The 16,720-nt window shown below is 41.9% G+C and overlaps 1 protein-coding gene across 1 annotated transcript in view; it reads left to right on the top strand.

The window, feature by feature from the left end:
• Positions 1-16,720, top strand: part of GLS (glutaminase) — a 672,521-nt gene that overhangs the window by 584,544 nt on the left and 71,257 nt on the right. Inside the window, exon 15 of the mRNA XM_073647835.1 lies at positions 2,758-2,819. Within this exon, the coding sequence (XP_073503936.1) occupies positions 2,758-2,819 (62 nt within the window). The remainder of the gene's footprint in view (positions 1-2,757; positions 2,820-16,720) is intronic.

Genomic DNA, 16,720 nt, shown 5'->3' with positions numbered 1-16,720 from the left:
CCAACTCCGACTCCTCAATTTCCATGACAACGATTCCAACTCGACTCCGACTCCCTCATACATGGCTCATGTTTAAGTGATAAATTTACTGTAGCACAGATTAATCTCAGTTAAAAGTCTAGACCCTTAGATCTGGAATAGGACAGACATTTATAGGACATTTCATAACTTTCCCAAATTCTTATGAAAAAAATATTTCCCAAAAACTGCATTGAAATACTGTACCCAATTTATTATATATTTTAGGAGTTGAAGTCGGTCCATTTTATACCGACTCTGATTCTGACTCCACCAAAATGGACACTGACTCTGACTCCACGACTCTAACTCCACAGCCCTGCTTAGCTGGCCCTCTTACTGCGCAGCCTTGAAGTTTATTAGAGACTTATCTACACAGATCTCCCTTTGGGGAATATACATCTCAGCAAGTTTGTTGCTGAAGTAATTAATGACTGGCCTAACATTGAAAAATCGGTCAAAGTTGGGGAGTCATCTCGGGGTGGACATTGTGCATTACCTTTGTAATGCAAAAAATTGTAAATGGCCTCAAAGCATGTCCGGGACATAGCCATGCAGTAAACTGGAGTGTTACATATATAAACGCTCCAATATTGCCGAACTTTTGGCTTCTTCACTAACCCCATGTAAAGGACAAGGCCCCAAAACTTCATAATTTCTACTGTGTCTATAGGGGTCCAGTAATCAAATGATGAAGTGGTATGTTGGGATAAACATTTTGGGCATATAAATTTGTCTGGGCCACCATGAGATCCACAAAATTGTCAGAGAAAAAGACTTTGAAAAAGTCTATGTTTGTGAGGCCGGCAGTGTCAAATTGGATTCCTGATTGTGCCACAAAATCAGGAATCTGTGGCTCATAATCTTCTGAGTGTAAGGTCCATATGGGATCACTAATGGTGGGTGCTGGCTCATTTGCTGTCCTGGGGCGTTTGCGTGGGGGGGTCATTATTACTACAGCAAGAGGAAAAATAGAGGAAAGTGGCATCCTCTCTCTCACTATCAGTGTCGGAGGCGAGGAAGGCGTAATGCCTCATGTCTGAATACCATCTTGCAGAAGAGTGGGACATTTTATTTTTCATGTGTGTGGTGTGTGTGTCTGTTGTGTTCGTCATTTATGCGTGTGTGCTGGATAACCAAATTTTATTTAGGTTTGTGTTTGGTGTAAACTTTTTGATTAATTCATTAAATTTAGAATAAAAGAAAAGACAGAATAGCAAGAATTGCAGATAAGAATCTAGAAAGAAAAAGATAAATAAAATGGAGAATGTAAAAATCTGCTGAAATAAAAAAATGTACTAAATGGACAACAGTAAAAACAATTGCTGAGTGCCCTCAACTAAATTACGCTAATTGTAATTTTATGCAGTGGACAAAAAACTGTAGTATTTTCCACTAAAATTCTGAAAGTACTATTACTAAACGGATGTCAGTAAAAAAAAAAATTACTGAGAACCCAAAACTATCTGACATAAATTTTGATTCTATATATTAGTAGAAAAAACTGTAGAAGAATTTTTCACTAACATTCTGAAACTACTATTACTAAACGGACGTCAGAAAAATAAAATTACTGAGCGCCAGATGTCGATCAGTGATGTGCGTCGCTGATCAGTGCTGAGCGGTTGCAGGATGCATGGATGTGGTGCAAAGGGGAGATAAAAAAAATGGACAGGAAAAAAAGTCCTGTCCAAAAGTGAGCACGTACGATGATCAGTGAGTGATGTGTGTCACTGATCAGCGGCTGTAGGACACACGCGCAGAGGTAGTGCAAAGGGGGTGGGAGAAAAAAGTCCTGGCCAAATCCTAGCACAGATGCCAATCAGTGATGTGCGCCACTTATTAATGTTTGGCAGCTGCTGAATGCACACTTGGAAGTAGTGCAAAGGAAAGGGGAGAAAAAATGAACAGGAAAGAAAACAGCAGGAACCTTCAAGTGATCACCGTGCCTTTGGACACGGTGCCGCATGATCGCCATGATGTAACTATATGCCATCGATCAGGAACTCCTTCCGACCCTGACGTTTAGGTATGTCAGATGTCGTGAAAGGGTTGAGGCGAATACTGTACCCAAGCAACTATTTTTGCGGTATTTTTGAGTGCAACATGTAGTATCCAAGTATTTTCTACAACATTGTGGAACGACGAGTGTTTATACCTCTGGATGCACCACATGTGGTGACACCTTTGAATGGAGTCCATATTCTGAAATCATTTTAAACAAAGCAGTCTTGAAGCATCAGCAAGTCATAATTGTAGCCAATGACTCCAGGAATCATTCACTATGGAAGTGCGCCACTTTACTGCACAACACAATGTGGAATCTAAAACCGCATGAAGATTGATTGTTACAGTTTATCACTTACAAATATATCTATTTCAACAATTTATTTATTTAGTTGATTAGTGTGCATAAACATATTTTTTGAGAGGGCATGCTGTAAGTTTTTTACTCATATTTTTGTATTTTTTAGATGTTCTCATTTTCTTTTTGGATCTTATTCTTTCTTCAGACTGGATTCGTGTTATAGGTTGTATTGTACATTATTGGTGGCATATCATATTGTTCAGTGCTCTGTATCACAATTTATAAAAGCACATACAACAAACTGGGAAAAAAATGGAAAAAATTAAAAGTTTTAATATAAAAAATATGAAATTACTTTTCAATGACACTCATTTTGCCTTTATTTCTGATACAAAACATGCTGGGTATCATCATCTATATTTTCATTTTAGGTGAAATCCGTGATAAATCTTCTGTTTGCTGCATTCACTGGAGATGTATCTGCGTTGAGAAGGTAAAGCAAACCACCATTGACTGAATTAGAGACTGTTTCCCTATAATTCCATTGTCGCAATAAAAGGCACATTCTGATTTTCAGGCTAGTGATGCAAAATTGATAAATTGTAACCCATCAGACCCCCGATTGTTCCTCACCACTGCTATAGCATTATACACACAATTTACATTATTCTAATAAGGCATTTTATGTGCTTATTTAGCCTGCAGGCTTTTAAAAATTATTTTTTGTCCTGCACTTTTATGTTATTAAGGTAGGAGTAGTCTGGCATGGCATCCCTCATTAGGTACAGAATAAGAGTTCACTTTTAAAAGCCACCAACGTAAGAAAACACAATTAGAATAAATGAATTGGCATGCGTACCACTATAGAAGAGGTTGGGAACCGAGAAATGCTATAGTAGAGGTAAGAAAAACCTAGATGACCATTTTAATAATAAAATTATTGGTAGTTTATATGGGAAATGCTACATAATATACATCTACATAGCAGCTTTAAGTACAATGTTACGCTTCAGCCCAGTGTGTACAAGCCTTTTTTTAAGCATTACAATGGCATCTCAAACGACAATATATGGGTAAAATCATGAGATCATCTAATTATCATAATCAAACAATTAGTACAGCTTAGACAATATACAATACAAGCATGTGCACCTTATATAAATATAATCAATAAATATCTGACGTAAGAAGCGTAGCTAGGGGTTCAGCACAGGAGTGTCAAAACACATCTGTATAGACTCCTGACCTATGATTACAGCTACGGAAATCCATTATAATTAAACTGGGTAAAGTGCGTACCTCAGCAGATGGCAATGCTTTTAGTAAGTAAAAATCAGTTTACAAAGACCAAGACTGATATAAGCAACATATAGTGGCCATATAGGTATAGATACCAGTTCTGTTATAAGGGATTACAATACAGCTTTATACATAGTGACTCACAGGTGATGTTCTTTCTGATGGAGTCACTCATTTTCCCATCTATTTCATCTTCACCACACCGACATGCAAGGCCGGCTCCAGGTTTTCGTGGGCCCCTTTAACACATACCACAATTCATGATGCACAGATACTGCAGAGAAATATATCTATAGTACAATAACATAGTAACAGTACCGTAGGTTGAATAAAGACCTAGGTCCACCTATTTCAAATTCCCTCCCCCAACTGTACTCCCTACACTAACACTACACTAACTTACAGATGCTTCTCACAAAATTAGAATATCATCAAAAATGTAATTTATTTCAGTTCTTCAATACAAAAAGTGAAACTCATATATTATATAGAGTCATTACAAATAGAGTGATCTATTTCAAGTGTTTATTTCTGTTAATGTTGATGATTATGGATTACAGCCAATGAAAACACAAAAGTCATTATCTCAGTAAATTAGAATAATTAACAAAAAACACCTGCAAAGATTTCCTAAGCGTTAAATAAAGGTCCCTTAGTCTATTTCTTTAGGCTCCACAATCATGGGGAAGACTGCTGACTTGACAGATGTCAAGAAGGCAGTCATTGACACACTCCACAAGGAGGGTATGCCACAAAAGGTCATTGCTAAAGTAGCTGGCTGTTCATAGAGTGTTGTATCTAAGCATATTAATGGAAGGTTGAGTGGAAGGAAAAAGTGTGGTAGAAAAGGGTGCACAAGCAACCGGGATAACCGCAGCCTTGAAAGGATTGCTAACAAAAGGCCATTCAAAATTTGGAGGAGATTCACAAGCAGTGGACTGCTGCTGGAGTCATTGCTTCAAGAGCCACCACACACAGACGTATCCAGGACATGGCTACAAGTGTCACATTCCTTGTGTCAAGCCACTCATGACCAATAAACAATACCTGGGCCAAGGAGAAAAAGACCTGGACTGTTGCTCAGTGGTCCAAGGTGTTGTTTTCAGATGAAAGTAAATTTTGCATTTCAATTGGAAATCAAGGTCCCAGAATCTGGAGGAAGAGTGGAGAGGCCACAATCCAAGCTGCTTGAGGTCTAGTGTGAAGTTTCCACAATCAGTGATGGTTTGGGGAGCCATGTCATCTGCTGGTGTAGGTCCACTGTGTTTTATCAAGACCAAAGTCAGCACAGCCGTCTACCAGGAAATTTTAGAACACTTCATGCTTCCCTCTGCCGACAAGCTTTTTGAAGATGGAAATTTCATTCTCCAGCTGGACTTGGCACCTGTCCACACTGCCAAAAGTACCAATACTTGGTTTAAAAACAACAGTATCACTGTGCTTGATTGGCCAGCAAACTCGCCTGACCTTAACCCCATAGAGAATCTATGGGGTATTGTCAAGAGGAAGATGAGAGACACCAGACCCAACAATGCAGACAAGCTGAAGGCTGCTAACAAAGCAACCTGGGCTTCCATAACACCTCAGCAGTGCCACAGGCTGATCGCCTCCATGCCACGCCGCATTGATGCAGTAATTGATGCAAAAGGAGCCCCGACCAAGTATTGAGTGCATTTACTGAACATACATTTCAGTAGGCCAACATTTCGGATTTTAAAAACATTTTTCAAGTTGTTGTTATAAAGTATTCTAATTTACTGAGATAATGACTTTTCTGTTTTCATTGTCTGTAAGCCATAATCATCAACATTAACAGAAATAAACACTTGAAATAGATCACTCTGTTTGTAAAGACTCTATATAATATGAGTTTCACTTTTTGCATTGAAGAACTGAAATAAATTAACTTTTTGATGATATTATAATTTTGTGAGAAGCACCTGTATACCCACATGGATACCGACACCACCCACAAGGTGGCATGGCTGTATTAGAATTGTATTCTCATAGTGGGATATTAGAAGCCTGTGTTTGAATCAAAATGCTCCGCCATAGAGGGGTGAATCCGCAGATGTTGGATGTGTTTCTATAAAGCCCACCATCTAGCCACCATGCCACAAGTATTCCTTTCCTTGCGGCATGGTGGCTACATGGTGAGCTTTATAGAAACACATCCAACATCTGCGGTCAATGCTTATGATACGGCTCACACTTGTATTTAGGCTACATTGTGTAAACTAAAAAATGGCTATATATAAAAATGCACTAAAGGGTACAATACCTGGTGGTTCAGAAGGACTGTGTGTGGCACTCTGATCCGGATGCGGATTTCGGATACACCTTCGTCAGGGAATAACAAAGGGGTTAGAGGGCATGGCTTGGATCCACAGGGGGTCTTCCTGTAGGAGTTTGCATACTAGATTGCTGGTGGGGGTGTGAATACCTTGTTTGAAGCTGGCCAGGTGTCTTGTTACCTCTGCACATGCTGAAGAGGGATTGTAGGGATTCCCCCACACTCTTCACAAGTACTATGCAAAAGTTTTAGGCAGTTTTGCAAACAATTGTGCAAAGTAAGAATTCTTTAAAAAAATAGCAATGTTAATAGTTTATTTTCACGAATTAACAAAATGCAAAGTGACTGAACAAAAGAGCAATTAAATAAAATCAATTCTTTGTGTGACCACCCTTTCCATTCTAAACAACATCAAAACATCACTTCTAGGTACACTTGCACAAAGTTTTTGAATGAAATCAGCAGAGCAGTTTTCTCAAACATCTTGAAGAATTAACCACAGATCTTCTGTGGATGTAGACTTGTTCAAATCCTTCTGTTTCTTCATATAATCCCAAACAGGTTTGATGATGTTAAGATCACGGGTTCTGTGGGGGTCATGTAATCATTTCCAGTACTCCTTGCTCTTTTTTACACTGAATAATATTTTAATAATATCCCCCATCTTGGGCCTCTTCCTGGTATAATGTTTCCCATCCTAGGCCCGTTACTGGCATAATGTCCTCCATCATGGGCCCTTTCCTGGTATAATGTTCCCCATCCTCTGCCTTTTACGGATATAATGTCCTCTATCCTGGACCCTTTCCATGGTATAACATCCCCTATCCTGGACCCTTTCCATGGTATAATGTCCTCCACCCTGGTCCCCATCCAGTAATAATGTCTCCCATGCTTGCCCCTTCCTGGTATAATGTCTCTCATCCCAGGCCTCTTCCAGTAATAATGTCCACCATTCTGCGCCCATTTCAGTAATAATTTCCCCATCCTGACCCCCTTCCTGTAACAATATTCCTTATCCTGGTATAATGTCCCTCATCCTGGGCTCCTTCCAATAATAATGTCCCCCATTATGGGCCCCTTCCAGTAATGTTCCCCTTCCTGGGTCCCTTTCAGTAATAATGTCTTCCATCCTGGGCCCTTTTCAGTAATAATGTCCACCCACCATCCTGAGCCCTTTCCTGTAATAATATATTCCATTCTTGACTCCTTCCAGTAATAATGTTCCACATCCTGGGCTCCTTCCTGGTATAATGTCCCCCATTCTGGGCCCCTTTCAGTAATAATGTCTCTTAGCCTGGTCCCCTTTCAGTTATAATGTTCCACATCCTGAGCCCCTTCTAATAATAATATTCCCTATCCTGGGCCCCTTCCAGTAATAATGTCCCTTTTTCAGTAATAATGTTCACCATCATGGGCCCCTTTCAGCAATAATGTCCCCCATCTAGGGCCCCTTCTAGTAATAATGTTCCCCATCCTGGGCCCCTTCCAGTAATAATGTCCCCCTTTCCGTAATAATGTTCACCATCCTGGGCCCTATACAGTACTAATGTCCCACATCCTGGACCCATTCCAGTAATAATGACCCCCATCCTGGGCCCATTTCAGTTATAATGTCCTCTATACTGGGCCCCTTCTAGTAATAATGTTCCCCATCCTGAGCCTATTCCTGTAGCAATGTCCCCCATCTTGGACCCCTTCAGGGTATGTCTTCCATCCTGGGTCCCTTCCTGTAATAATGTCCCCCATTCTGAGCTCCTTTCAGTAATAATGTCCCCTATTCTGTGTCTTGTCCAGCAATAATAATCCCCACCCTATGTCCCTTTCAGTAATATTTTCTCCCATCCTGTGCCCCTTTCAGTAATAATGTACATCCACCATCTTGAGCCCCTTCCTGTAATAATTTCCCCCATTCTTGACCACTTCCAGTAATAATGTCTCCCATTCTGGGTCCCTCTTGGTATAATGTCCCCCATCCTGGGCCCCTTTCAGTAATAATACCTCCCAGCCTGTTGCGCCCTTCCTTTAATAATGTCCCCCATCCTGGGCCCTTCCTAGTATAATGTACTTCATCCAGGGCCCTATCCAGTACTAATGTCCCCCATCCTGGGCCCCTTCCAGTAATAATGTCCGCCATCCTAGGGCCCTTTCAGTAATAATGCCTCTGTCCTACGCAACTTCCCCTTCTATTAATAATGTCCTCCATCCTGGGCCCCTTCCCGTTATGTGAGTGACGTGTGTGCTGCATGTGTCTGATATGTGAGCGGTGTGTGCAGCGTGCATCTGATATGTCAGTATTATATGTGCTGCCTACAGTGGCTTGCGAAACTATCCACCCCCTTGGCTTTTTAGCTATTTTGTTACCTTACAACCTGTGTTTAAATATTTTTTAATCCAATTTGTTTGTGATGCATCAGCACTAAATAGTCTAAGTTGGTGAAGTGAGAAAAATATACACAGAAATTTAATTTATGGGATCAAATAACTGAAAATTGGCATGTGCTTATGTATTCACCCCTTTTGCGATGAAGCCCCTTAAACATTTCTGTTGCAAGCAATTACCAAGCGCCCACAGAGGTTGCAGCACCATTAAGCAAGATGCACCACTGATCAAACAACACCATGAAGGAGAATCTACAGGGAAAAAGTTGTTGAAAAGTACAAGTTAGGGTTGGGTTCTAAAAAAAAATATCCCAATAACTGATGACATCCTGGAGCACCATCAAATTTATTATCAAATAGAAAGAACATGGTACCATAAACCTGCCGAGAGAGGGCCGCCCACCAAAACTCTGAGCCCAGGCAAGGAGGGCATTGATCAGAGCATTATTTAATATTATGTATGATAAGTGTAGATATCCTAAAATAAAAGGGACACTCTCCCAATTATTGCACTATAATCCTTCCCTACCTTGCCGGGGAGGTTGGCACCCTAGAGATAGCGAAATAGCGCCCCCGTTCAATGTAGACTCACCCTCACTCACCCTGAAAAACCCTATACTATACCACAGATATTATCAATACAAGTGTGAAGCCCAAAGAAGTTCAAATACAAATTCTCTCAAATCCTCTGTATGACCATAGGAAGTAAATAACAAGCACAAACTGTCCCAAGTAATTAATCTTAAAAACCAATACTTTACAAATATTTGAACCAATAATGAGTCATGCCTTCAAACTAATATATTAGGCATAACAGGCTACACGCCCAGGATATATTGCCATATGTAGCACACTGTCACTTATCTTAATGCTATTTCCTTATGCTATTTCCATATGCCGTCTCGCATCTTTGCGTTTTCCCTCTACACTTTTCATCAGGAGGCTTCCAGATAATTGAGATACCCAAGCATGACATGTGATAATCAAGCACCCTGATGTGAGTTCACTCTACTTCATCCATTCTGCCTTGATGTTTTTAAATCATTTAATAAAGATTTAGTTTTAAGGGTAATTTTTGGTGAGACATACACACATACCCCCACTAGATGTGTATTTTTTGTAAAACCATTAATCAGAGAGGCAGCACAGAGACCAAAGGTAGCCCTGAAGTAGCTGCAGAATTACCTAACAGAGACTGGAGTATCTGTCCATACGACCACAATAAGCTGTACACTCCATAGAGATGGCCTTTATGGAATAGTGGGCAGAAAAAAAGCCTTTATTTACACACAAAAATTGTAAGGCTCATTTTGAGCTTGCCAAAAGACATGTGGGAGACTTCCCAAATGTGTGGAGGAAGGTGCTGTGGTCATATGAGACCAAAATTGAACTTTGGCCACCAAGGTAAACGCTATGTCTGGCGCCAAACCAACACAACTCATCACCCTAAGAACACCATCATAACAGTGAAACATGGTGGTGGCAGCATCATGCTGGGGGGATGTTTTTTGGTAGCAGGGACTTGGAAAATGGTCCAAGTTGAGGGGAATATGGATGGTGCGAAGTACAGGGATATTCTTGAGCAAACCTGTTTCAGTGTGTCAGTGATTTGAGAGTGGGGCGGAGGTTCACCTTCCAACAAGGAAATGACCCAAAACATACTGGTAAAGTAACACTCGGGTGGTTTAAGGGGATAACGTATACATTTTTTGCAGTGCCCTAGTCAAAGTCCAGACCTTTATCCAAGTGCGAATCTGTGGTCAGACTTGAAGATTGCTGTTCACCAGAGAAACCATCTACTGTAACTTGAAAGAGCTGGAGTAGTTTTGACTTGAGGAATGGGCAAAAATCCCAGTGTCAAGATGTGGAAAGCTCATAGGGACTTATCCAAAGCGACTTGCAGCTGTAATTGTTGTAAAAGGATGCTCTACAAAGTACTGACTTTACAATGGTGAATAGTTATGCATGCTGAAGTTTTCAGTTATTTTATCCAATTTGTTGCTTGCTTCACAATAAAAAGAAAACCAAAATGTTCACAGTTGTAGCCATGTTCTTTACATGAACACATGCAAACTCTAAAAAACTGCTTTTGTCTGATATTTGAGTTGTTTGTTTTACATGTGTCTGATATGTGGTTGATGTATATTTTTGTGTGTGCTACATATGCCTGATAAGTAAGCGAACTGTGTGCTGCATGTGTCTGGAATGGGTGCTGCATGTGCTTAATATGTGAGTGGTGTATGGGCTATATGTGTCTTATATGTGAGCAGTGTGTGTGCTGCGTGTGTCTGATATGTGAGAGGAGTGTGTGCTACATATGTCTGATATGTGAGAAGAGTGTGTGCTACATATGTCTGATATGTGAGTGGTGTGTGTTTCATGTGTCTCATATGTGAGTGGTGTATAATGTATGTTTATAGTGTCTAAATAGTTTATGTTGCCTTTGTTTAGTATGTGAATTGTGTGTTTGTGAGGCATGTGTCTTGATACCTGAATGGTTTGTGTGTGTCCTGCATGTGTCTGATATTTGAATGGTGTATTTGTGCTGCATGTGTTGATATCTTAGCAGTGTGTCTTTGTGCTGCATATGTCTGGTGTTAGCGGTGTGTGTGCTGCATGTTTCTGATATGTGTGATGTACTGCATGTGTCTTACAGCATGTAAGTGGTATTTATACTGCATGTGTATGATATGTAAGTGATCTGTATATGTGCTGCATATATATGATAGGTGAGTGGTCTGAGATCTGCTTGCATCTGATTTGTGAGCAGTGTGCTGCTGTAAAAAAATACTTCTTTCTGTATATTTTTTTCTATCGAGGACTCCTCAAAGTATCAATATCACGATATTCTTATATAAAAAATGTATTGATTTATTCTTGGATTGTCCATTAAAAAGAATTATTGCGATAGTTACATAAAACAATTATATAGTTACAGAGTGATTGTCCATTTGTCCATAATTAGCTTAATAGTTGAGATTCACTCATCTTTCCCTGGGATCCTGGATGGTAGATTGCATCTGTCTGTGTCCAGCACGTGTGTCAGAATGACACCATGTGTCCCTTGGGCCTACATCAGCACCTGGTTTACACACAGACCCTCGTCCTGTGTCCTGTGGAATGGCAAGAACCCCCTTGTCTCTAACATGGGCTTTTATAGGCCGGTCATATGGCACCTGTTCTTCTAATTATGGTGCTGAACCAAAAATACACAAATAGCGCATGTCATCTAAACACCCTAGCACGATGGCTGATGCAATCTTATGTATGGTACAGAATTCAGAATAAAATGAATATCCATAATTAATATTTAACATCTGCATGTATCTGGTATGTGAGCAGTGTTTGTATGCCACATTTGTATTGCTGCATGTGTCTGATATCTGAGGTAAATGCTTCATGTGTCTGATATGTGAAAACTGTGTTTGCTGCAAGTTTCTGACATCTAACTGCTGTAGATGCTGCATGTGTCTGACAAATGACCATAATCAGTGTGTGCTCCATGTGACTTATACGTGAGTGGTGTATGTTCTGCATGTGTCTGATATGTGAATTGTTCATGTTCTGCATATGTCTGGAATGTGAGGGGTGTGTGTGCTACATATGACTGATATGTAAGCGGTGTGTGTGCTGCATGTGTCCTAGACCTTTAGGATTGGTTTAATAGATCACTGGGAAAGGCAGGTGAGTGATCATAGTGCACATCGGCACAGGCGTATTTGATGTTCATGCTGCCCTAGGCACTTTAAGTTTTTACACCTACTACTGGTAAGGCAGACTAAGGGTACAGTGGTGGCCAAAAGTATTGGCACCCCTGCAATTCTGTCAGATAATACTCAGTTTCTTCCTGAAAATGATTGCAATCACAAATTCTTTGGTATTATTATCTTCATTTAATTTGCTTGCAAGGAAAAAACACAAAAGAGAATGAAGCAAAAATCAAATCATTGATCATTTCACACAAAACTCCAAAAATGGGCCAGACAAAAGTTTTGGCACCCTCAGCCTAATACTTGGTTGCACAACCTTTAGCCAAAATAACTGCGAACAACCGCTTCCGGTAACCATCAATGAGTTTCTTACAATGCTCTGCTGGAATTGTAGACCATTCTTCTTTGGCAAACTGCTCCAGGTCCCTGATATTTGAAAGGTGCCTTCTCCAAACTGCCATTTTGAGATCTCTCCACAGGTGTTCTATGGGATTCAGGTCTGGACTCATTGCTGGCCACCTTAGAAGTCTCCAGTGCTTTCTCTCAAACCATTTTATAGTGCTTTTGGAAGTGTGTTTTTGGTCATTGTCCTGCTGGAAGACCCATGACCTCTGAGGGAGACCCAGCTTTCTCACACTGGGCCCTACATTATGCTGCAAAATTTGTTGGTAGTCTTCAGACTACATAGTGCCATGCACACGGTCAATCAGTCCAGTGCCAGAGGCAGCAAAGCAACCCCAAAACATCAGGGAACCTCCGCCATGTTTGACTGTAGGGACCGTGTTCTTTTCTTTGAATGCCTCTTTTTTTTCCCTGTGCACTCTATGTTGATGCTTTTTCCCAAAAAGCTCTACTTTTGTCTCATCTGACCAGAGAACATTCTTCCAAAACGTTTTAGGCTTTCTCAGGTAAGTTTTGGCAAACTCCAGCCTGGCTTTTTTATGTCTCGGGATAAGAAGTGGGGTCTTCCTGGGTATCATACCATACAGTCCCTTTTCATTCAGACGCCGACGGATAGTACGGGTTGACACTGTTGTACCCTCGGACTGCAGGACAGCTTGAACTTGTTTGGATGTTAGTCGAGGTTCTTTATCCACCATCCGCACAATCTTGCGTTGAAATCTCTCGGCAATTTTTCTTTTCCGTCCACATCTAGGGAGGTTAGCCACAGTGCCATGGGCTTTAAACTTCTTGATGACACTGCGCACGGAAGACACAGGAACATTCAGGTCTTTGGAGATGGACTTGTAGCCTTGAGATTGCTCATGCTTCCTCACAATTTGGTTTCTCAAGTCCTCAGACAGTTCTTTGGTCTTCTTTCTTTTCTCCATGCTCAATGTGGTACACACAAGGACACAGGACAGAGGTTGAGTCAACTTTAATCCATGTTAACTGGCTGCAAGTGTGATTTAGTTATTGCCAACACCTGTTAGGTGCCACAGGTAAGTTACAGGTGCTGTTAATTACACGAATTAGAGAAGCATCACATGATTTTTCAAACAGTGCCAATACTTTTGTCCACCCCCTTTTTTAGGTTTGGTGTGGAATTATATCCAATTTGGCTTTAGGACAATTCTTTTTGTGTTTTTTTCATTGAAGACAAATTAAATGAAGAGAATAATACCAAAGAATTTGTGATTGCAATCATTTTCAGGAAGAAACTGAGTACTATCTGACAGAATTGCAGGGGTGCCAATACTTTTGGCCACCACTGTATGTGCACACAACATCTTTTTCAGGTGGATCCGCTCCGTTACACACCTGAAAAAGCTCTAAATAAACTCAAAAAAGACTGAATATATGCTCTGCAATATGAAAATTACTTGCTGATCATATGTTCAGTCTTTTGGGCTTCTTTTAAAAGCTTCAGGTTTCCAAAGATGCAAAGTGTTTGAACGAAGTGACCCGATCACTCCTCAGGCAGCTTAAACTTGGAAGCTGCTCACTATTTTATGTAATACAATTAAATTAAAAACCGGTCCTCAAAAGAGGTTGGAAAAGATGGCTGCAAAGAAGCAAAAAAAGTAGTTTTACCACAAAAGACGCCGGCGTGTCTTAAAGAGTCTTCTGCCTGAAAAACTCATTAAATTTGCAGAAGTGTAAAAGACATTGTGCACCCATACCCTTTAGATAGTTGTTGAGCTCTCCCATACACAGACTAAAATTGTCCTAATCCACCAATACGGACAGGTTCTGCTGAAAGTGTAATGTGTATGTGTGCTCCTGACTGATGTCCAGGGAGATAAGAATCCAGCATGTCTGATTTTGAGCTGAAGATCCTTATGTTCTCTAAATTATAAGCCTCTAGAGATGTCTGGCAGTGGCTCTCTTAGGCTATGTGCACACTGCTTTTTTTCCGCGCGGAAATGCACCAAAAACGCTAGGTCATCCGTGTGCCAGCTAATGAAATGAAAATCCTGAAGTGCTGTGCCCATGATCAGGATTTTTCAATTGTCAATTCTTTGTGCGTTTCTACAGTGTTTTTCACCCATAGACTTGAATTGAGTTAGTGAAATCCGCACCAAAAACACAGGTATAAAAATATTTGTGGATTTGCTGAGGATGTTTGCTGCGTATTTGACTGACTCAATTCAAGTTGATGAATCAAAAACGCCAGAAAACCACACAAAGTATGGTAGCCGGGCCTGGGAAGACTACTCCTCCCATCATCCAACGGCCGCTTCCGCTGATAACAGCGGGAGCAGGTGCGGCTGAGGGGAGAAGTAGTCTCCTCAGCCTGCATCTGTGCACGGTGTTTAAAAAAAGTAAAAATCAATATTAAAATAAAAACACCTTTTATTCTCACCTGTCCACCATTCTCCAAATGTCTCACGGTGACCCGATCACCTGGCAGCTGGCAATACACTGACGGAGTGTGGTGCGCTGCTGGGAAAAGTTCACCGGAGTTCATCAGCTGACGAGCTCTGGGACCTCATTTATGGCACCGGTGTTGCGTGGGATTTTTCCCACACAACACTGATGCAGTAAATGAGGGCACCAGGGCTGATGAACTGATCTTCAGCTGATGAACTCAGCCCCAGTAGTGCAACAATGTACACTGACAGGAGTGATTACACTCCTGTCAGTGTATAGTGCTGTCTTGTACAGCAGTCACATCAGTGATTGATGTGGCTGCTGTAGAAGTGACCCGGATCGCCGTGGGACACTGGGATTACGTCATGACGGTGGACAGGTGAGGGAAACGGTTGTTTTTTATTTTTGTTTTTTTACAAGAGATGAGGGCTTCAGTAATTGGGCATTAGGTGAGTATACGGTGTTTTTTATTCCTAAATAAATTATTAAAACCGTGTGGAATTTTATTAAAATAAAAGACTTTATTCTGGCCGTGTCTTTATTTGAAAAACGGTAAAAAACCTTACTACGGGGTTAGTAATGGGGGCATCTCCATTACTAACCTGGGCTTCATGTCGGCTGCCAATACAAGGCTGCCATGAACTCCAACCTTATTACCCCACTCACCACCGCTACATGACAGTGGGAAGAGCGGAGGCTAAGTGCCAGATTTGGCGCCTCTTATGGATGCGCCATTTCTGGGGCGGTTAAGAGACAATATTATTAGCCGCAGAGGGGGCCAGGATCTATGGCCCCTTCCCTGGCTACTAATATCAGCTCACAGCTGTCTGTTTAGCCTTTGCTGGTTAGATTTTATAGGGGGACCCTACGTAAAAAAAAATTCTGGGGTCCCCCTGTAATCTAGCCAGTAAACGCTAAGCAAACAGCTGCGGGTTATTAATAGCTAGGGAACATTTTTGGCTAATGGCCCCTTCTCCGGCTACTAATATCAGCTCCCAGCAGGCTTCTTTCTCTTTGCTAGTTCTGAAAATGATGCAGGAGCCCACGCTATTTTTCAAAAAAATTTAGGCTATGTGCCCACAATCCGGACGTAGCAGTGCTCTGGATGCAGCATATTTTTGCTACGTCCAAAACGCTGCATTCTATTGAACGCAAGTAAATCCACATGTATTTTTTACGGATCCGGTGGTGGAACCTCTGTGCTGCAGTGCAAGGAGGGACCAGGGGGGCGTGACTAAGTACCTACTCGGCCAGACCAAGGTCGCACAGCGGCTCAGTCGACTCCGAGAACCAGGGAGGGACCGAGCAGGGGGACCAGGTGCCACTCTGGGACCGACCTAGTATGAGAGCAGGTGACTCCCACGGGTTAGATGGCAGGAACAGACCGGTACAGCGGATAAGCAGGCTGATTCGGCTGATAGCCAGACGGGTGCTCCGGGTAGGCAGGCTGGCGGGAACAACGGGTAACTGGCAGGTGCTTCCAGGTAAGCAGGCTGGCGGGCACAGCAGGTAACAGACAGGTGCTTCCAGGTAAGCAGGCTGGCGGGCACGGCAGGTAACTGGCAGGTGCTTCCAGGTAAGCAGGCGGGCAGAGCCTATAGACAGACTGGCGGACTGGACTGTAGACAGACTGTCGGGCTGGATTGTAGTCAGACTGGCAGGCTGGACTGAAGAGCCGACTGGCGGACAGGACTGACTTACAGAGGGACCTGAGGGCTGAAGCAACAGTAAGAACACAGAGCAGCAACCTTGCACGGGCACCTCCATATTGGAGGAGGTGCTTTAAATAGGGAAAGTCCTCCAGCCATTGGCCGGGGACTTTTAGGATGGCGCGCGTGGCCCCTTTAAGAGGGAGCGCGCGCGCGTCTTAAGCACGGTGCCCGGGAAGCTGCGTGCAGC

The sequence above is a fragment of the Phyllobates terribilis genome, unplaced genomic scaffold, assembly GCF_046119375.1.
Source record: "Phyllobates terribilis strain yellow unplaced genomic scaffold, ASM4611937v1 Scaffold_9__5_contigs__length_417890890, whole genome shotgun sequence".
NCBI lineage: Eukaryota > Metazoa > Chordata > Amphibia > Anura > Dendrobatidae > Phyllobates > Phyllobates terribilis.
The sequence above is the reverse complement of the archived record's forward strand: the minus strand, read 5'-3'. Positions and strand labels throughout refer to the sequence as shown.